The 22839-nt window shown below is 55.7% G+C and overlaps 1 protein-coding gene across 3 annotated transcripts in view; it reads right to left on the reverse strand.

The window, feature by feature from the left end:
• The window catches only part of LOC132342097 (serine/threonine-protein phosphatase 2A regulatory subunit B'' subunit beta), a 40972-nt gene that overhangs the window by 6146 nt on the left and 11987 nt on the right, over positions 1-22839 (reverse strand). For all 3 annotated transcript variants that reach the window (XM_059884010.1, XM_059884009.1, XM_059884011.1), the window contains 6 exons: positions 19140-19325; positions 4517-4620; positions 4145-4247; positions 3128-3202; positions 1756-1842; positions 1168-1324 (listed from right to left, as the gene is read on the reverse strand). In XM_059884010.1, coding sequence (XP_059739993.1) covers positions 1168-1324; positions 1756-1842; positions 3128-3202; positions 4145-4247; positions 4517-4620; positions 19140-19325 — 712 coding nt within the window. The remainder of the gene's footprint in view (positions 1-1167; positions 1325-1755; positions 1843-3127; positions 3203-4144; positions 4248-4516; positions 4621-19139; positions 19326-22839) is intronic.

A 22839-nucleotide genomic window follows, 5' to 3' on the forward strand; every position in this document is an offset into this window, starting at 1 on the left:
CAGCCTGAGGGATTCAGGGAGTAGACGGCTGGCCTGGGGGACTGACCTCGGAGGCCCATCCAGGCCACACTGACCACAAACAAATGAATGCCCAGAGAATTCAGAAACACGCTCACGGCTGCAATTACCTGACAACCCATCACATCAAAACCTACAGTTTTAAAGAAATAGTTGACAAAACTAAAAATCCACCACACAGGTAAATTTTAGCCCATTTTGCGTACCCTGAAGGTTTGGTTTCTTGTAAAGGGAGGTGCAGGGAACTCAAACCAGGGTTCTGTGAGAACCTAGAGGGGTGGGAGGGGACATGTGTGTACCTATGGCTGACTCACCTTGAGGTTTGGGAGAAACCAACACAATTTTGTAAAGCAATTATCCTTCAATTAAAAAAGTAATAAATTTTTAAAAAGCATTTATACAGGCTTCCTCACTGCTGCTCCTAAAATTCAGGGAGGCTGGGTTTTAGCTTTTCCAGCCTCTATGTCGTGAGGACAGACAAAGGCTCTGGGGTCAAACCCAGAGGATGGAATCTAAACCTCCCTAGGAAACGTGTCTCTGCTGTTCTCAACAGGCCGAATCCAGGCCTGACGCCGCCAGCCCACCCGTCACGGCCACAGGGCCCTGGGCTGGGACTTGGTGTCCAGATGGCACCGTGCCCCCACAGGCAGGCGCTAGAGGGCCTGGCAGCAGGCAGCACCAGCAACACGGCAGGAAGGGCGACACAGAGCCCTGTGGGAACAGGCGTCTCCCCTGCGGGGACAGGTGCTGTGAGCCCAGTGCTGACCCGTGGACTGGCCCCCACCGAGCCCATCAGGGGACCCAGCCTGAGATGGTGGCAGGCGTGACCCCCCCTTCTGAGGGACACAGAGGAGACCGGGGGTGGGAAGAGTTGGGGAATGAAAAGGGCTCCGAGGGGGAGCCACCAAGTGCTGGACATCTCCCCGTCCACGCCAGCCTGAGGGCGCCCCCAACGCCATGCCGTGAGTGTATACCTGTCTCCTGTGTCCCGCAGCAGGTCCGGCGGGAGTCCAGGTCAGGCCCCGAGGGTGAGGGGTCGGGTGGCATGGGGGCAGCCGCGGCCTCTCTCCGGAGACCAGGAGCCCCCATGTAGCACCCGCTCCGGCGGAGTCCCGGCCCTGCCCCACCCCCGGCAGGGGGAGCGCTCACCATGATCGTTGTGTCGGGCCAGGTCCTGCGCATCAATGAGCAGGTCGTGGTCCGTGTCCAGCTCCCAGAACTTGCAGTAGATGACGTAGAAGTGCTCGTAGGAGAAGAACTCCGTCAGCTGGTTGATGTCTGCCTCCTCCTCCAGGAGAGCCACGTTCTGCAGGACACAACACAGAACTGCCAGTGGGGACTCCAGGGCACGGAGTGCAAACAGGCCGTCCAGTGAGGATGGGCCCAGATCCCGTGTCGGGGAGGCAGGGTCAGAGCAGGGCAAGGCCGTGTGAGGGCCGGGAGGGGCAACCGGGTCAGGGGTGCACCGGGGTCAGGCCAGGGTCACAGACACGGAGGGGAGAAGGTGGGGGATGGGGGAGGAGAGGAGGATGGAGGGTCGGTTCCGTGCGGATAGACTACAGGGTGGGAGGTAACTGATGAACAGAGGGATGGACGGGTGGGCGGGTGGGGGGACGTGTGGGAGGGGGGACGGATGGACGGGGAGGGGCGGGGGCGTGCCTGGGTGGGGGGGGGGGGGGGGACGACGGGCGGGTGGAGGAGGGGTCACTGTCCCCATCCTGAGACCATAGCGCGCACCTGCAGGAACGTGCTCCTCCGCAGCTCGGCGCACGTGATCCTGCCCGACCAGGACCGGTTGACGGTGTAGAAGATCCTCTGGATAACCTGCGGGGCACAGACGGGGCACGTCAGCCCTGCACAGTGATGTGGGCGCTGCAGGGCTCCACGGGAGGCCCACGTGTGAGCGTGCCAGGCTGCCCGGTGACCCCCTGGGTGGCCTCCCCAGGGACTTGGGACGGTGTGCTGCAGGACCACGAGCCGCCAGCAGAGGGCGGCCGCCCCGCACACGGCAGAGGGTCGGGAAGGAGGCCCGCTGGATCCCAGGGTGACCCAGTACAGCGGGAGCTGCCCTCGGCCGCCTTCGAGCTGGATGGGGCGGGGACAGCAGCACAGGGGCCGGCAGCCCACACAGCGCGGCCTAAAGCTCGGCTCCGGCCCTTCCGCGAGCACCTGACCAACCGCCGGGAGAAGAGCATGAGCTCGAAGCCGAGAGAGTGCCCCCCGCCCCTGCAAACGGAGGCCCGGCAGGGCACAGGGCCCCCTGGTCCGGACGGCAGTGCCTTGGGACAGGACGCCCCCTCCCCTGTCCCCCTCCCCCTCCCGTCCCCACCCAGGGCGCCCTCTCTCTGTCCCCATCCACGATGTCCCCTCCCCTGCTCCTGTGAGACGGCCCCTACCCACCCCGCTGTAGGCTGTCCCGTCCCCTAGGACAGCCGCCACCCCGTCCCCTGTGTGTTTAGGAGCCCTCGGCATGCAGCAGTGTCTCCGGCCCGCGGTCAGTGTGGCTGGAAGCAGCCTCAGCTTGGACGGTCACTGCTAGTCAGGGAGCAGAGTGGCACGGTGTATGCGTGAGGCGGGCCTGGGAACCACGGGCACAGGAGCTGCACAGGTGCCCACACCCCCACCCCGCCCCGCCCGCGTCCCCTCCCACTGCGTGTCCGCCCCACCCACACGTGTGCACTCTGTGCTGCAGGACAAGAGTGCTCCCAGCCCGTGTTTCCAGGGGCTGCCCACCACCCACCTGCACCGAGAGCCAGGCCATGTGTGTGGGCAAGAGCCCTTCCCCCCAGGTGACCCCGGCCCAGGGCAGGGGCGGGGCCTGGGCTGCAGGTCCGTGTCCCCAGGCGGGGCCCACGCCCCACGCAGAGCACCCGGGCCTGATGCTCAGAACCTGAAACCCTGCTGCCCGGGAGGTAGAGGGTAGGGTCTCTGGACATGCCCTCACCTGCCAGGACCTGCGCCCCATCCGACCCTGGGGCTCGGCGACATGCCCTGCGTGGGGCCCATGTGGGCCACACTGCTCACCTCTCCCGAGCCCCAGAGAAAAGGACCACAGACACCTGAGCCTGGTGACAGAGTGGGGAGTGAGGGCCACGGACACTGCACTCACCGTGGTGATGTAGCGGGAATGGAACTCGGCCGCCTCCTTCAGGAACGCCAGGCCGGGATGCGTGTTCACCACGTCCTGCAGGGGGACAGCACCCAGCCCTGGGACACGCCACGGGACCGCCCACAGTCCCCAGGGCCGAGAACCCATGTGTCCACCAGAACCCCAGGGTCGCACAGGCAGGCCCGGAGCCGCCCCCGTGGAGTCCCCTCGAACACACAGGTATATGAAATCACGTCAGAGCAAGACTGTACTGTCGGGCCGTGTCTGAGGAAGGACGGAGCTCTGAGCGGAGGTGGCTGTCACGGCCTCTCACGACCAAGGGTGACCTGACACATATGAACACGCACACACCAGCGTGTAAGGGCACCCCACACTCTGAGAAGGAGCATGTGACACGTCCTTGTGTGATGAAGGACTAGAGTCCCGGGAGCCCTTTAAACGGCTCTCACTCACGCCCTCTGCCTAACTTTGCCTGTTCCATGTTTTAAGTGGAACGTACAGGTAGCCAACCATCACTTTAAATTCTCCTCCAGAAAATGGAGCATGAAGTCCTGAACAAACTGTGCTAAAGGAAGCAGAAAGGCATTTGGAATGAGCATCCTGCAAACCCTGACCCGGTCTGTGACAGCCTGGCACTGAACGGCCCGGTGCCCGTCTGAGTCCAGGCGCCCAGGCTCAGGGGTGGAGCTGTCCACTCCATCCCACTGCTCATACGGCCCCTGAGGGGCTGCACGGGGCCAGCCCGTGGAGGCGGCCCCCCGAGGGCACAGAGCCAGGCTCCCAGACAGCAGAGGCGGCCCCCAGGGGCAGAGAGCCAGGCTCCCACACGCAGGTGTAGAATAGGGATGCGCCTGTGAAGCGGGGGGGGGGGTGTGCAGCAGAGACAGGACATGCGTGTGGTGGGCAGGTGCAGATGGGGGTGTGCACTGCGCAAGGCAGTGACACATGGACGGCGGCATGTGCAGTGCACAGCAGGACACACGGGAGAGGGGCACGGAGTGGGCGGCGGGCACGCACCTGCAGGAAGGGCACGAAGTCCTCCTGCACCAGGTAGCTGCAGCCGGGGCTCACGAGCAGGTGCACGAATTTGGCGGCGTCATCATGACAGTTCTGCAGGACCCTGAGCGACAGAGCACACCCCCACTGACCCCCTGCGCGTCCACAGGCCCCTGCCCAGACTCGGGCCCCAGGAGGTACATGGCAGCTGTGCCGGGAGCCCCAGGCACAGTCTCCCCTAGACGTGACCGTCCCGGCCGCCGGGAACCCCCAGATGTGACTGTCCTAGCTGCCGGGACCCGCAGGCAGGTCTCCCCCAGAGTGACGGTCCCGGCCACAGGAGTACCAGCCAGGGTGGGGGACAGCTGGGGACACCCCCCTCTCGGGACTCACTTTCTCCACATGGCGACGAACTTGTGGACAGACACAGAGCCGGTGCGCTCACCGCCAGCACTGCAGAAGAGCGGTCCTTTCCAGTAGAGCGGGCAGCCACAGGCCTGCGGGAGGGGCAGGGACATGGGTGAGCTCGTCCTGGCCCCCACGGCGGCCCGACCCCAACGAGGCAGGGAGAGCCGCTGTGTGCAGACGGCGCGCCCCACACAGCCCAGCGTGTCTCTAAGGACACGGCAGCCCCTCGCCCTCAGTCACACGGGTGATGGGGACACAGACACTGCTCCTGAGGATGCGCTGTGCACCTCGTCCCCCGACCAGAGCCTGACAGTCAGCAACCGGGACAGGGGAGGTGAACACACCCCTAACGCCAGAGTCTCAGCATCTCATGACCCATGAGGAGAGCATAAATGACAGAGGAGACCGTGAAATACTCGGGACACAAGGACGCTTCTGCAACACCGCACATCTCAGGGGTCACAGTGACCACATCGCTCAGAGTCACAGCTTTCAAGACCCTGATGCTGGCAAAGACTGAAGGCGGGAGGAGAAGGGGACGACAGAGGATGAGATGGTTGGATGGCATCACCGACTCGATGGACGTGGGTTTGAGCAAACTCTGGGGTTGGGGATGGACAGGGAAGACATACTGCAGTCCATGGGGTCACAAACAGTCGGACGTGACTGAACGACTGAACAACAACAGAAGGCATTGAAGAGGAATGGAAACAACGGAGACGCTCTGACTGCTTTATTTCCTGGTGGCAAGACTGCAGATGGGCTTAAGTTTCGCCCTCAACACTTTGGTCAAATCCTGGGACAGACACCAGCAGACGTGAACACCTTTACCAACAGTCCTGCAGACACCCAACTCATGCGGGCAAAACCAGCAGAGTCCAAAATAGATGGGAACACTCCCCCCAGACCCAGGTTCGACTCCTGGAGTAAGATCCCATGGAGAGAGAAACGGGAATCCACTCTACCATCCCTGCCTGGAGAATCCCACGGACAGAGGAACCTGGCGGGCTATATTCCATGGGGTTGCAAAGTCAGACAGCCCTGACCGACTGAACAAGAACAACAGAAAAAAGGCAAACAGCTCAGTGAACGGCTCAGGGTGACCCCACTCAGGCCCACGAGCTGTGCACTGATGGGCCCCGCAAGCAAAGAGCATGAACGGGGTCAGGACTGCAGAGGGAGACGTGGAGGAAACACGTAAGCAGATCCCAGCAGACACGACCGCGTGACGATCTTGAGAGCAGACCCAGACACTGGCCACAAGAGGACTTGTGGCTCCCACCGGCGACCAGGGAGGGGGTGCCCTGCACCAAGGCTGTTCCCGCAGCACCAGTGCGCATCCCAGCCAGCATCTCACAAACCCAATCAGCACACGAGGCAGGGCAGCCTGACGCTGTTCCCGCAGCCCCAGTCTGCATCCACAGAGACCCGGCCACAGCCATGGGGAGAGTGTGAGAGCAGGGAAGACATGCAGTGAGGACAGGAAGGGTCAGCACTGAGGAGGGAGCACCACAGTGAGGACGGGGAGGGTCAGCACTGAGGAGGGAGCACCACAGTGAGCATGGGGAGGGGTCAGCGCTGAAGAGGGAGCACCACAGTGAGGACGAGGAGGGGTCAGTGCTGAGGAGGGAGCACCACAGTAAGCATGGAGAGGGGTCAGCACTGAGGAGGGAGCACCACAGTGAAGATGGGAAGGGTAAGCACTGAGGACGGAGCACCACAGTGAGGACGGAGAGGGGTCAGCACTGAGCAGGGAGCTCCACAGTGAGCACGGGGAGGGGTCAGCACAGATGAGGGGAGAGCACCACAGTGAGCACGGGGAGGGGTCAGCACAGATGAGGGGAGAGCACCACAGTGAGCACGGGGAGGGGTCAGCGCTGAGTAGGGAGCACCACAGTGAGCATGGGGAGGGGTCAGCACTGAGGAGGGAGCACCACAGTGAGCACAAGGAGGGGTCAGCACTGAGGAGTGAGCACCATAGTGAGCACGGGGAGGGGTCAGCACTGAGGAGAGAACAGAGCACCACAGTGAGGATGGTGGTGGGGTAGGCAGGGGCCAGGAGTGTCCGGATCCTGGGGTAGGATCGCCCTGCCCGGCTCTAGAGATGACCCGTTGCCCACATGCAAGAGCGTCCAGGGCGCGACTCCTACATGGCTGCAGAAGGTGCCAAGGCAAGTGGGTGTTGGAGGAGGGGGCTGCTGAACGGGTGAGAAGCCGCTCGGCACCATGTGCAGAAGTGCCCCTTCTTCCTGCCCCATGCAGGCAATCACCCCGCTACGAGCACAGTTCGTACCTGAACAGAAGAGTTTACCACCCCAACTTACAGAGGAAAACACAAGAGAAAATGCTCATGGCCTACACTTTCTATCAAGGACAGAAATACGTAAACCACAAAATAAAGAATCTGAGGACCAGGCAGGATGTAAACTAAAACCATCTGTAATTCCAGAGGCTGACAGAAGAGTGGAAAGGCAAGGGAAGACTGGAAAAACCGCTGGGACAAGGACCTCTGACCAGTGCTCGCATCTGGAGAACACACAAGACACGTGGACCTCAACACTAAGGAACACTGGGTGCTTGACGGGCAAACGATCTGAACACACATGGCGTCAAACAAGGTATAAATGACACAAATGGTACGCACACAGATGCTCAGTGCTGTGCGTCATTAGAACTGTGCAGCCAGAACAAGTGCCCGCTGTGATTCTACACAGGTGAGGTGCTACTGAACTAACCAATCCAGTGACAGAAAGTGCCCAGGGGGGCCTGGCTGGACTGGGCTGGACCAATAGTGAGTTGGGGGTTTGCCAGCAACGCTTCTGATCTGACGGGTGGACAGTTTCACGGAGACACGCACACCCCCAAAGGGGATGAAGCTGTCCACAGTAAATACCTACTGCTCAGCTCACGTCATTGTCCCCAAGACAGCGCCCAAAAAAGGGAAAGATGCCGACAAGAAACACATACACCATCAGAGACTGAACCTAGCCGTTACAGAAACGAGACGAGAAGCTAGAGTAAGCGACTTCAGCACCCAGACACACACACACAGACACACACACACATCCCAGTGTGACCTCAGCGTGCACACACACATCCCCCCAGTGTGACCTCAGCGTGCACACACACCCCCCCAATGTGACCTCAGCATGCGCACACACACACCCCAGTGTGATCTCAGCGTGCACACACACACACCCCAGTCTGACCTCAGCACACAGACACGCCAGTGTGACCTCAGCACGCACACACACACACACAGCACTCACACATCCCAGTGTGACCTCAGCATACAAAGACACACACACACACCCCAGTGTGACCTCAGCACACAAAGACACACACCCCAGTGTGACCTCAGCACACAAAGACACACACACACACACACACCAGTGTGACCTCAGCACACAGACACACACACACAGACACGCCAGTATGACCTCAGCACACACACAAACAGACACCCACACATCCCAGTGTGACCTCATCATGCACACACGCACACACACACACCCCAGTGAGGCTGAAAACCGCAGACACCAAGAGCCGGCGTCTCATTGCTCGCTATACGTGCCCAAGACAGGCACACCGGAAGATGGCCTTGTACTTCATGTTAAATTAAACATACTGCCAGCAGATGACCCACCAATTCAACAGGCATTCCTTACCTCAGGTAGATGCAGAGCCTTCGCTGGAATCCTGGGAACACAAACGTAAACAGCGGTTCTATGCACGAGACGGCACTGGGAAGGCCCAAACATTCACGCACCGGTAAACACACACCGAGGGACACGCGCGCACAGGAGGCCACTCGGCAGTAAACGCTGGGGACAAATACCACAGGTGTGCCCAGAAACCAGAGACAGCCCCCACGGGTCCCCCGTGACATTCTTGACCAAGCGAAACAACGGCAGCAGAAGGCCCGGGAGTAGGGTGCGTGGGGCCCGGGACAAAGGCCGTCTGGAGGAGCAGACACAGAGAGACCATACGGGGCTACAAAGAACTGCACGCAGCAGAGGGGCGGAGCACTGCTGCCAAGACACAAAGGCCAGCCCAGCGGCCCTTCTGGGGAGCTGGGAGCAGAGGCCCATCCTGCCCCACTGACCCCTGCACACAGCCCTGCCAAGGTGGGGGCACACGCCCCAGCCAGGCCCTCGGGCCCGACCACCGATCAAGGAGTCCAGGAAGCCTGGTCAGCAACACGGGGAGGGGACCTGGAGCAAGAGGGGGCGCGTGAGACATCCTGGTGTCCCCTCTGTTATTCAGTCACTAACTCATGTCTGACTCTGCGCAACCCCATGGACTGTAGCCTGCTGGACTCCTCTGTCCATGGAAGCCTCCGGGCAAGAATACTGAGGAGGGCTGCCGTTGCCTGCTTCAGGGCATCCTGCCAACCCAGGGATCTAACCCACGTCTCCTGCACTGGCAGGCGGGTTCTTTACCACGGAGCCACCTGGGAAGCCTATAGCGCTCCCTATATAAATCCAAAAATTGAATCACCGTGTTATCCAACAGCCCCACTCCTGACCATGTTATCTGGAAAAGATGAAAACTGAAATTCAAAGATTCATGCCCCCAGCGTTCACAGCAGCACTATCTATAACAGTGAAGAGATGGATCCCAGGGGCAGACACTGACACTGTGGAAAACTGTGTACTTACGGTGGGGAAATTTTACTCTGTGCCCATTATATCTCAATAAATCTGACTGAAAAACAAAATTAATTGTTTGATTCAAGAATCTAAGAAAAACTGACAATAGACAAATGTGTAAGAAAACAATAAAGATGTGAGCAGAGACTGATGAAACAGGTAAGCAAAAAACTGAAGTACTCTACGAAGCTGACGGACGCTTATCTGAAAAAAGAGAAGTGAATCTCTAGACTAGTCAAAATGAATCAGAAATAAATAACCCTACAAATAAAAATGGCCACACATACAGATCTGACATTCTTGTATTAGAAGAATATTGTCAAAATGACTCTACAGCCCAAGGTAATCTACAGATTCGGTGCAACTGCTATCAAATTAACTGGTGACATTTTTCACAGAACTAGAACAAAAACTTTAAAAATCTGTATGGAGACATAAAAGACCCCAAATAGCCAAAGCAATCTTGAGAAAAAACTGAGCTGGAGGAGTCATGGCTTTAGACTAGAAAGCTACAGTACTCAAAATTGTATTTGTTGTTGTTCAGTCGCTCAGTCCTGCCCGACTCTTTGCGACCTCGTGGCCTGCAGCACGCCAGGCCTCCCTGTCCTTCACCATCCCCCGGAGCTTACGCAAACTCGTGTCCACTGAGTCAGTGATGTCAAAAAGTGCGGTACTATGACGTGAAAACAGTGTGGGACTGGCATAAAACAGACGAAGACACGATGGAGCAAGACAGAGAGCCCAGAGAGAGACCCACGCGCCAGACAGAAAGCCCAGACAGACAGGATGGGACAAGACAGAGAGCCGAGAGAGAGACCCACGCACCTAGGATCAATAATCTATGACACGGGGGCAAGAACGCAGGATGCAGAAGGCAGCCTTTTCAATACGTGGTGCCGGGAAAACTGGAGAGTTACAGGCCAAAGAAGGAAAGCAGAACACACCCTAACAGCATACACAAAAGAAAACTCCAAATGGATGAAAGAGCTAAACATGAGACCCGACACTACAAAACTCCTAGAGGAAAACACAGGCAGAACACTCTCTGACATCAATCACAAAATACCTTTCTGGACCTAACTCTCAGAGTAATAGAAACAAAAACAAAAAATAAACAAACGGGATCTGATGAAACATACAAGCGTTTGCACAGCAAAGGAAACCATAAACAAAATGAAAAGACAGAATGGGAGAAAATGTTTGCAAACGATGCAACCAACAAGCAATTGATCTACAAAATATACTAATAGCTTGTGCTTGTACAAAGAGCTCCTGTTTGTATATACAAACAGTTCACTATGAAAAAACAACCCAAGGGACTTCCCCGCTGAGCCAGTGGCTAAGACTCCATGTTCCCAAAGGCGGCCTGGGATTACTCCCTGATCAGGAAACTGGATCCCACGTGCTGACACTAGCGCCTCAGTCCACCAGTATCAAAGATCCTGATGCTTCAACCAAGACCCAGTATGACCGAGGAAATAACAAACGTGCGCTCAGTCACTTCAGTCGTGTACAGCCAAATAAATAAACACATCGCTTCAGTTGTGTCCAACTCTTTGCGACCCCATGGACCACAGCCCACCAGACTCCTCTGTCCGTGGGATTTCCCAGGCAAGAATACTGGAGTGGGCTGCCAAACCCTACTCCATGGGATCTTCCCGACTCGCTGATCAAACCCAGTCTCCTGCACTGAAGGCGGATTCTTTACCACTAGCGCCATCCTGGAAGCCCCAAATAAATAAATACATATATTTTTTAAATCCAATCAAAATATGGTCAGAAGAGCTCTGGAGAATGAAATGGAAACCCACTGCAGTATTCTTGCCTGGAAACTTCCATGGACAGAGGAGCCTGGCTGGCTACAGTCCATGGGATTGCGTGGGGCTGGACACGAATGAACGAGTGGCTTTACTACCACCAGAGAGCTTCACCCACATGGCACAACATGGCCCAGTCAAATAAAGAAGAAACATGAAATAAGATGGTCAGCAGAGCTGAACAGGCATTTCTCCAAAGAAGACAGTACAGATGGCCAAAAGCACGTGAAAAGACATTCAACATAACTGACTGCTGCTGCGGCTGCTGCTAATTCGCTTCAGTCGTGTCCGACTCCGTGCGACCCCATAGGCGGCAGCCCACCAGGCTCCGCCGTCCCTGGGATTCTCCAGGCAAGACCACTGGAGTGGGCTGCCCTTTCCTCCTCCATACACACACTGCTGATATATACAATAGAGAATCAACAAGGACCCAAAGGGGAAGGGATAAAACAGGGGCTTGGGAGTAACACATACACACTGCTGATATATAAAACAGACAATCGACAAGGACCTACTGTACGTAGCACACGGACTCTACTCAGTACTGTGTGATAATCAAATGGGAAAAGAATCTGAAAAAGAGTGGATGCCTGTCTAAGGATGCCTGACTCCCTCTGCTCACACACACTGTAAATCAACTCTTTGTTGTTCAGTTGCCCAGTCACGTCCAACTCTGCGATCCCATGAACTGCAGGCTTTCCTGTCCTTCACTATCTCCCAGAGTTTGCCCAAGTTCATGTCCAGTGAGTCTGTGATGCCATCCAACCATCTCATCCTCTGTCGTCCCCTTCTCCTCCCGCCCTCAATCACTCCCAGCATCAAGATCTTTTCTAATGAGTCGGCTATTCGCATCAGGTAGCCAAAGGATTGGAGTTTCACCTTCAGCATCAGTCCTTCCAGTGAGTATTCAGGACTGATTTCCTTTAGTATTCACTGCTTTGATCCCCTTGCTGTTCAAGGGACTCTCAAGAGTCTTCTCCAACACCACAGTTCAAAAGCATCAATTCTTCGGTGCTCAGCCTTCTTTATGGTCCAACTCACATCCATACAGGACTACCAGGAAAACCAAAGCTTTGTCTAGACGGACTTTTGTCGGCAAAGTAGCGTGTCTGTGTTTTAATTCGCTGTCTAGGTTTGTCTTTGTTTTTCTTCCAAGGAGCAGGCGTCTTTTAATTTCAAGGCTGCACTCACTGTCCACAGTGATTTTGGAGTCCAAGAAAATAAAATCTGTTACTATTACCATTGACAGAAAATAAATAAATAAGATAGAGATAAAAAAAATACAATAGACCAAGAACTGATTCTCTGAAAGAGTACACAAAATTGACCAACCTTTGACCAGGCTCACCAAGAAGAGAGAGCAAATCCAAAGAAAATAAGAAATGAAAAAGGAAAAATATCAACAAATATCACAGAAATACAAGAAATCTGTAAGAGAACAGTGTGAAGACTTATGTGCCAAGCAATCCAACAACCGAGAAGAAAAGGACAGCTTTCCAGGAACACACAGCCCCCAAAACGGAATCTCAAAGAAACAGTAACTCGAACAAAGAGACCATTGGAAGTGAAATAGAATCTGCCATCAGAAAGCTCTGTACAAACAAAAACCCACTACCAGATGGTTTCACCAGCTAAATCTAGAAACACACAAAGAAGAACTCTTACTGATCCTTCTCAAACTGCTTCGAAGATTGAAGAGGAGGGAATACTCTCAAAGACAAGCAAACATCACCCAAATACCAAAACCAACACTACCGAAAAAGAAAATTACAGGCCAACATCTTTGATAAATACAGATGCAAAAATTATCAACAAAATACTGGCAAACCGAATCCAACAACACATAAAAAAGATCATACACCATGACCAAGCGGGATTCACCCCAAGTGCACAAGGATGGTTTGACATACGCCAATCAATCAATGAGACACACCGTGTCAACCAAGTCCAAAAGTGCTGTTCAACATCCATTCATGACAGACACTCTCACGAAAGTGAGTGCAGAGTCAACACATCTCAACATAACAAAAGCTATCTATGACCAGGCCACAGCCAGTACTGTCCTCAACGTGAAAAGTCGAAAGCCTTCCCTTTTGGGAACAAGACAAGGATGTCCAATCTCACCATTTCTATTCAGCACAGGACTGCAAGTCCCAGCCAGAGCAATCAGACAAGGAAAAGATATAAAAGGTGTTCAAACTGGACCCGGAGCGGTGGGATGGGGTGGGAGATGAGACGGAGGCTCAAGCACATATGTATACCTATGGCTGATCCACGTTGATGGATGGCAAAAACCAACACAATACTGCCATTATCCTTCAATTAAAAATACATAAATTAGAAAATAAATGGTATCCAAATTGGAAGGCAAGTGGTAAACTATCACTATAGGCAAATGATATGATACCATAAATAGGAAACCCTAGAGACTCCACACACAACAACTCTGGAACTGATAAATGAATTCAGCAAGACAGCAAGATATAGGACTAACATATAGAAATCAGTTGCATTTCTTCACACTAATAATGAAATAGCAGAAAGGGAAAGTAAAAAAGAAATTCTTTTTAAAACTGTATCCAAAAAAATAAAGCCAACCAAGGAGGTGAGAGAGTTACATGCTGAGAAACTAAAAAAATCATTAATCAATAAATTAAAGATGATTCAAAGAAACAGAGAAATAGTCCATGTTCCTGGATTGGAAAAATTAGTATGCTTAAAACAACCATTCTATCCAAGCAATCTACAGATTTAATGTGATCCCTATCAAATTAGCCATGGCATTTTTCACAGAACTGGAACAAGCAATCCTAAACTTGATATGGAATCACAAAAGACCCAGAATTGCCACAGCCATCCTAAAGAGAAAGAACGAGGCAGCAGGCGTAAAGGCCCCAGGCCTCAGACAGTGCTGCAGAGCCAGAGGCAGCAAAGCGGTGTGTGTCGCTGTTATCGCTGCTAAGCAGCTCAGTCGTGTCCGACTCTGCGGCCTCACGGACCGCAGCACGCCACGGTTCCCTGTCGTCCACCATCTCCCAGAGTTTGCTCAGATTCCTGTTCATGGAGTCGGTGATGCCATGCAGCCATCTCATCCTCTGTCAGCCCCTTCTCCTCCCGCCTTGAAAACACTGTGGTGCTGACACAGGAACAGACACCCAGATCAGGGGCTGCAACAGAGACTCCAGAAATAAACCCACAACTATCGTCAGTCATGCTCTGACCAGGAGGCAGGAATATACAATGGAGAAAAGAAGACAAACGCTTCAGCAAGTGGTGCTGGGAGAGGTGGAGAGATGCATACAAATCCGTGAAGTTAGAACACACCCTCACGCCACACACAAAAAAACTCAAAGTGGCTTAAGGACGTAAACGTAAGACACGCGGCCACACAACCCCTAGGAGAGAACACAGCACAACACGTTTTCTTAGGTCTGTCTCCCAAGGCAACGGGAATAAAAGCAAAAATAAACAAACAGGACCTAATCAAGCTTACAAGCTTTTGCTCAGCAAAGGAACAAAAGACAACCCACAGAACAGGACAAAATATTTGCAAACGATGTGACTCACAAAGGATTGATTTGCAAAATGTACGCATAGCTCATACAACTCAACAACAACACAACAATCGAAAAACGGGCCAAACGTCTAAACAGACATTTCTCCAAAGAAGACACACAGATGGCCAACGGACACAGAAAAATATGCTCAACACCGGTAATTATTAGAGAAATGCAAATCAAAACTACGATGAGGTACCACCTCACACTGCTCAGAATGGACATCACTGAAAAGGTCTACAAATAACAAATGCTGGAGAGGGTGTGCAGAGACAGGAACCCTCCTACAGTGTTGGGAAGAACGTAAATCGGTGCAGTCACTGTGAAAAAGTTTGGAGTTTCCTCAAAAAACTAAGAACAGAACTGCCATATAATCCAGCAATCCCACTCCTGGGCATATACCCAGAAAAAATTCTAATTCAAAAAGATACACGCACCCGTGTTCAGGGCAGCATTATTTACAACAGCCAAGACACGGAAGCAACCTAAATGTTCATCCACAGATGAACAGATAAAGAAGTGGTACAGATACGATGGAACACTACTAGGCCACAAAAAGAGTAACACGATGCCATTTGCAGCAACATGGATGGACCTAGAGGTGATCGTACTGAGTGAAGTCAGTCAGACAGAGAAAGACAACACCTAATGATATCATTTGTATAAGGGTGTGAAATACGGCACAAACGAACTTATCTGAGAAACAGAAAGACTCACAGCACAGAGATCAGACTTGGGGCTGCTGGGACGGGGCAGGGGGTGTGGCTGGAGAGGGATGGACAGGGAGTTTGCGATCAACAGATGCAAACTGTTATATATACATGATGGATACACAACAACGTCCTACTACACAGCAGAGGGAAGTGCGTCCGATATCCTGTGATAAACCATAGTGGAAAAGGATGTGCGTATCTGTACAGCGCACGTTGTTGTACAGCAGAGTTACCACAACATTGTGCTGCTGCTGCTAAGTCGCTTCAGTCGTGTCCGACTCTGTGCGACCCCACAGACGGCAGCCCACCAGGCTCCCCCGTCCCTGGGACTCTCCAGGCAAGAACACTGGAGTGGGTTGCCATTTCCTTCTCCAATGCATGAAAGTGAAAAGTGAACGTGAAGTCGCTTAGTCGTGTCCGACCCTCAGCGACCCCATGGACTGCAGCCTACCAGGCTCCTCCATCCATGGGATTTTCCAGGCAGGAGTACTGGCGTGGGGTGCCATTGCCTTCTCCAACAACACTGTAAATCAACTCTAATTCAATTTTTAAAAAGGTGAAAAAAAACACCCAGAAAGTGGGACAAAATATTTACATAGCATATATATCCGATAAGGGATTGTATCTGGACTACAAAGAATGCTTATGAGTCAACAATAAAATGACAAACACCTCAACTGAAAAACAGTCAAAGGATCTGAAGACACACTGTCGGAAAGAATACATAGAAACGGCTCACAAGCACACGAACAGTCTCAACATCAGGCAGAGAGGAAAGCGGTAGTCGCTTCAGCCGTATCTGAGTCTTTGTGATCACAGGGACTGTAGCCCGCCAGGCTCCTCTGTCCAGGGGATTCTCCAAGCCAGAATACTGGAATGGGTTGCCATTCCTTTCTGCAGGGGATCTGCCTGACCCAGGTCTTCTGGGCTCTTTACCATCTGAGCTACCGGGGAAGCCTGTAGTCAGGAAGGAAATGCAGTTCAAAACCACAGGGAGGCAGTGCTGCCCTCACACCGGGAGGGCCGGTCCTCAACCAGAGAGACAGGGAGTGCTGGAAGAAACGTGAACACGCTGGAGCCCTCGCACGGCGCAGGTGGGAACTGTGGCAAAGAGTCCTGAGGTTCCTCAGAAAGGCAAACAGCGCCACTGTCTGAGGCCACCATTCCACTCCCTGGGCCTCGACCCAAGAGAAATGCAAACGCATCCACCTGCACAGACCTGCAGCACAGGAGAGCCCACAGCACCATCGCTCACAAGAGCCAAAGGCCAGAGCCGCCCGAGTGCTCCTGAAGGGCACAGCCGCCCAAGTGTTCCTGAAGGGCACAGCAGCCCGAGTGCCCGTGAAGGGCAGAGCCACCCGTGTGTTCCTGAAGGGGAAGCACGGAAAGGAACAGTAAAAGGAGGGCAGCTCTGACACAGGCCACAGTGTGGATGGACCCTGAACACACGACGCTCAGTGAGAAGTGCAAGCACAGAAGGACACACAGAGTGTGATTTCATTGATAGGAAACGTCCAAAACAGGCAAATCCATGGAGACAGGAAGTGGATTCATGGTTGCCAGGGACTGGGGGAGGGGAGTGGGTGGGTACATGGATGGATGGGCAGGGGGGTGGATGGATGGACAGATGGATAAATGGACAAGTGTGTGTGTGGGTGGGTGGATGCATGGATGACTGAATAGATGCGTGGTTGGGTAATGAATGGATGGATGATGCAGAGATGGTTAGATGGACAGATGGATGGATAAGTGGGTGTATGGATGGATGGATGATGGATGCATGGTTGGGTGGGTAGACAGGTGGGTGGATGGACTGACAGGTGGATAGATGGGTGGATGGATAGGTAGATTGATAGATGGATGGATGATGGATGGATGGATGGGTGAGTGGGTGGATGGATGGATGGGTGGAAGGATGGATGGATAGATGATGGATGGATGAATGGATGGATGCATGGATGGATGGGTGGATGGATGGATCATGGATAGATGGGTGGATGGATGGGTGGGTGGACGGATGGATGGATAGATGACAGATGGATAAATGGATGGATGGACAGATGGATGGGTGGGTGGGTGGGTGGATGGATGGATGGATGATGGATGATGGATGGATGGATGATGGATGGATGGATGGATGGATGATGGATGGATGATGAATGGATGGGTAGGTGGGTGGGTGGATGGATGGATGGATGGATAGACAATGGGTGGATGGATGGATGGATGGATGGGTGATGGATAGATAATGGATGGATGGATGGATGGATGGATGGGTGATGGATGGATGGACGGATGAATGGATAAACAGCATGTGGCCCGTGCACACACTGGAAGACAACTCAGTGACTGAAGAGAGGGGAAGCTCTGACATAGGCTACAGCGTGGATGGACCCTGAACACAGGGTGCTCAGTGAGAGAAGCGGGCACAGAAGGACAGACAGTGGGTGCTTCCGTTTATACAAAGAGTCAGAAAGAGGCAAATCCACAGACACTGGAGGCAGACTCGTGGTTTCCTAGGGATGCAGGGGAAGAGGAGGCGCGATGGCAACCACGGGGTACAAGGTTTCTTTCTCGGGTGGTAAGAGCTCACTGTAGAGAAGGCTGCACAACCCTGTGAATACACTGACGGCTGAGCTGTACACTTTAAATGGTGAATTGTGGTGCACATGGATTCCATCTCAAGAAAGGTTTTAGAAAAAGAGAAAAAGGCAACCCCTAAAAGCTGAAGGCAGAAAGGAGCACGTGGAGTCACTCAGCACACAGTCCAGCAGAGCTTTTCAGGACGTGCACAGCAGACAGAGAGTTAGCAGCCGGGGCCAAGAGGAAGAGATCTTACAGGAGCGGCAGGGGTGATGGGGGAGAGAAGGGAGGCAGAGAGGAGGGGAGGGGGAGAGGAGAGGAGGGGAGGAGGGCAGGCGGAGGGGCAGGGGAGAGGAGGGGACACAGAGAAAAGAGAAGGCGCCCGCAGCACTGGAGACAAAGGAGAGAGGCTGGGCACTGCCCTGAAGAACCAACGTGTAACTCACAAGCAGCCTGCGCGGCAGGCAGCGTGACCCCTGGGAGATCAAACACGTGGGAGGTGCCCACCCACAGCTGTCGATGACAGCGAGAGTTGGGCTGCTGGGAGCATGCGGACCCCACATGTGGGCACAACACCGGCAGGCAACCTGGGGCCTCTGACTGACGTGAAGCAGGGGCCTGTCCTCTGTCCAGCAAGCCTCCCAATGCAGGAGACACGGGTTCGATCCCTGACACAGGGTGATGCCCTGGAGAAGGAAATGGCAACCAGCTCCAGTATTCTTGCCTGGAGAATCCCACGGACGGAGGAGCCTGGAGGGCTGCGGTCCACGGGGTCATAAACAGTCGGACACGACTGAGTGACGGACACACACACAGAGTGAGACAGCAAGGGACCACAGGGAGCCCGGGCCCCTTACAACAGCCACCCAGCCACTAGGGACGGCCGAGGACACCGTGTCGCGTTCCTGTAGGAGACGGTGCAGACACCAAAACGACTGGGCGTCCACACGGAGGAGCCAGAACCGCACTCTCTGCGATGAGCACTTTGGTCACACTCAGGGTCAGTCTATAGTCACACACGCGGTGTGTGGACTGTGGACACGCATCCCTTGGACGGGAGACACACGGGAAGGCCTGAGCTGAGCCCGTGGGGACGGTCCCTCCAAGATCACGAGGCCCTGGGGAACAGCACGCAGGCCGTCCGTGTCCTCCAACAGCGAGGACAGAGCTCAGCACGTCCTCTGTGCCTCAGGCTCCAAGGACGGCAGACAGCGGACGCAGAAGCCGAGCCCTGGGCCCGCCCATGCCTGAAGAAGGACCCCCCACGTGCCCGCGGGGACACCCACCTTGGCCACGCGGCCCATGTCCTCTATGGTGGCCCTTTCATGCGGGAACTGGGCGAAGGTCCTCTCGATCTTGGTGATGACGGCGTCTATGTTTACCGTGTCCTGCGGGCGGCCGCGGGGGAAGTAGAAGGTGGGGATGCTCCGGCTCGCGGCGGGCGGCAGGGGCTCCTCCTTCCTCGTCTGGACCTGAGGAAGACAAGAGTGAGGGCCTGGGCACGTGGGCACCTCCTGGGGATGCAACTCAGTGAGGGCCTGGGCACGTGGGCACCTCCTCGGGACCCACATTCAGTGAGGGCCTGGGCATGTGGGCACCTCCTCCCTCTATTTTCATCATCGGAGGCAGGTCTGATTCATGTCTCCCCCCACCGCCCCAAGCCCAGTTCACCCACTGTGGACGGGGCACCCAGACCATCACTACGGGCTGACTGCAGACACAGGAGGGCACGCAGCCCACAGGCAACGGCACATGTGACCACTGGCCTGGTCCACAGTGCCCTGCCTCCCTCATCCTGCTTCAGCTGTGAGCCCCTGGAGAAGCCAGCTTACCGCCCAGGCTACTGAGAGAACCTGCCCCGTGTCTTGCGGGAGGTCAAGGGAGGCGTGGCGGCCTGTCCCCTTGGTGGCAGGTTGCACCTGTGACCGCTTGTGCCCACACCTGCCCTGCCCCGTGGAGGTTTCAGCCCCAGCCAGCACAGCCCTCAGGAAACACACGGCCCCAGGGCTCTGCCTCCCAGGACGGGCAGCAGCGAGCACCACACAGGAGCCAACAGCACGCTTTCAGCCACAGCTGACGTCAGCCAAGCATCTCCCAACACACCTACCACTTGGTGGTGTGGGGTGTCCACCCGGTGCCTCATCAGGTGGCCTGTGGGCGGGCGCAGTGGCCCACCAGCCCTTCCAGGGCCGGGGGGCTGGGAGGGGTTGCATCCAGGGAGGGACACAGCAACAGGGCCTCTGTCACCCCAGGACAGCCTCCCATCAGACCCCACTCCCTTCAGAGGCCCTGTCACCCCAAGTCATGGGATCATCAGGACCCAGGACAGCCTCCCCTCAGACCCCACCCCCTTCAGAGGCCCTGTCACCCCAGGTCACGGGGTCATCAGGACTCATGACACACCCTTCTGTCAGAGAGCTCTGGAGCCCGTGAGCCCCCAACAGGATCACAGAAAGAAACCCACACCTGGACACAGGAGGACAAAACCCGAAGACCCAAAGGCAGCCAGCAGGTGCTTAAACGCAGCCCAGGCATGGGAAGCAAGACAGATGAGGGGAAATCTTCAAAGAAGCAAACAACCGGGGCTCCATCCAACTCTCAACAGAAACAACAGATTCTAGAAGCCAGAGGAAGACAGTGCACACCTTGTCCCCTTCTACCTGTGAGGAGGTGGCTGTCACGTGACGTGAACACTGAGATGTTTTAACGACCCAAAGAGAACAGAAAGCCAAAGTGAGCGTGCAACAGACAGCTGGCCCAGGCGACGCTGAGGCGTGCACGTCAGTGGGGAGCAAAGCGCCCCCAGATGGAAAATCTGAACTACAAGACAGGGTGCGGGGGGAGAGCAGTGCCTACCTGGCTAACTCCACACGCATCCACCAGAGAAATCAGTCATAAGAACACCATTTTACTTCTTTCTGAAAACTCCCAAGAAGATGACAGCATAAAACGCAAGGGAGATAGAATGGAAGTGTGTGAGAGTTTTGAGTTGGATGATAAAGATATGGATTAACTCAGTTCCTACAAAAATGACCCTGTCAGCTGAGCAGTGACCTGGTGGGAAGCACTCCAAAGGGAAACAGGCAAAGGAGAGCACGCAGAGAAACACAAAACAAACCAGAATAGACTCAACGTCATGTAAGTGAACTAAACGTTCCAGTTAAAAATACAAAGGTCGGAGGCCCTGCCTGGTGGCTCAGTGGTCAAGAACCCACCTGCCAACGCAGGAGAGGTGGGTTCAATGCCTGGCCGGGGAAGATCGCACATGCTGAAGAACAACTGAGCCCGTGCGCCACCACTACTGAGCCTGCGCTCCAGAGCCCGGGAGCCACAGCTACTGAGCCCGACTCCCCAGCTGCCCCGAGAGCCCATGCCCTGCAACAGGAGAATCCACCGCCACGAGAAGGCTGCACATCTCAGGCAGAGAGCAGCCCCCGGTCACCAAAACTAGAGAAAAGTTCGCGCAGCAACCCAGCACAGCCAAAAGTAAACTCACATCAAGTTAACTTTAAAAAACAGGAAGATCAAACAACAACAACAACAAAGGTTTATTTATAAGACATACGCATAAGGTCTCAGGACACAACAGCTGAAACTTAAGTGGAAAGAGATACAGCAGCCAACAGCGATGGGAAGAAGGCAGGCACCGCTGTGTTCACGCCCAGAGTGGGCTGGGGGCCTGGACTTCCAGAGAGAGGTCGGGACACCGCGCTGGGGCCCACCACGGGCGGCGCCGCCGACCCTGAGCTGACCGCTGCCCCGGCGTGGCCTCAGCGCCCACCAAGCCCCGGAGCAGGGAAGTGCGGCGCAGGCAGGCAGGGCCAGGCGACGGGAAAACAGAAGCGCCGGGTGCGGACACGGGAGATTTACAGAGTTATCTCTGGGCCATAAATAGCGCGGCCGGCACAGCTGCGGGACAGGCGCCCTTCGCCAGCACACAGGGCGCCGCAGGGGCCGCGTCCGGCCGAGCGGGGCTCCCCAGGGCCGGAGAGAAGCGGCGGAGGACGGCGCCCTGAGCTCGGTGCGGCCGGCTGGACGTCCGCGACGAAGGCGGAAGGGGCACAGCCGTGCATCTGTGTGGGTGAGAAAGAGACACGCACACACACAGAGGACTCCCAAGTGGGGCTGGGCCCCCTAAGCAGCCCACAGAGCAGGGGCGCCGGCCTCGCCCCGCCCCCGCCCCAGGCCTCCCTGTCGGCCGTCAGCACGGCACCTGCTGCCGGAGGCAACTTCTGTCGCGGTGCGGACACCCGCGCTCCCTGATGGCGACTGCGGAGACCAGAGACGCCAGCGGCCCTCGGGACACGCGCAGCCGCGAACAGGACAAGACACGGCCTCGTGGAGAGCGAGGCGCCCCTGTGCGGCGGGAGCGGCCACACGGGGACAGTGCCCGCCTTCGGGAGCAGCCCGGCGCCCCCTCCCGGCACGGCTTCTAGCGCGTCCTCAGCCGGTCGGCGTCTCCGCGGACAGAGGGCGCGCGCTGGGCCGGCGGGGATGACCATGGGTCTAAGCACCCAGGAGGGGCGCAGGGCGAGCGGAGCAGGGCCGGGGGCGGGGCAGCACGCGGGGCGCAGCCGGCAAGGGCCCCATTGGAGCAGAGACCCGGGTGTGGGGACACAGGCGGCAGAGGCACCCAGCGGAGGGCAGCACCAGACTGGGAGGCCCTGCAGGCCGGAGCCTCTCCTCCTCCAAGCCTAGGAACCCTCCGCACAGGCTGGAGAGGCTGGGGAGGGCCAACTAGGACTTCAAAGGGCCCACTGATGGACACACAAACAGATGAGAACATGTGCGCCCCTGGGGAGAGGACTGTGCGGCCCACGGAGCCAGGAAGCAGGGCTGGGGTGTGGAGCTGGGGAGCAGCCCAAGGGCCCAAGTCCATGGGCTCCAGGACCGTGGGGACCACGTCTGACCCCCGGGTCCCAGGAGTGCAGACCAAGGGGGCACACTCAGGGGCACCCTGCACAATGATGTGACCCCCCGGGGCCT

This window comes from Bos taurus, chromosome Y (genome assembly GCF_002263795.3).
Source record: "Bos taurus isolate L1 Dominette 01449 registration number 42190680 breed Hereford chromosome Y, ARS-UCD2.0, whole genome shotgun sequence".
Classification (NCBI taxonomy): Eukaryota; Metazoa; Chordata; class Mammalia; order Artiodactyla; family Bovidae; genus Bos; species Bos taurus.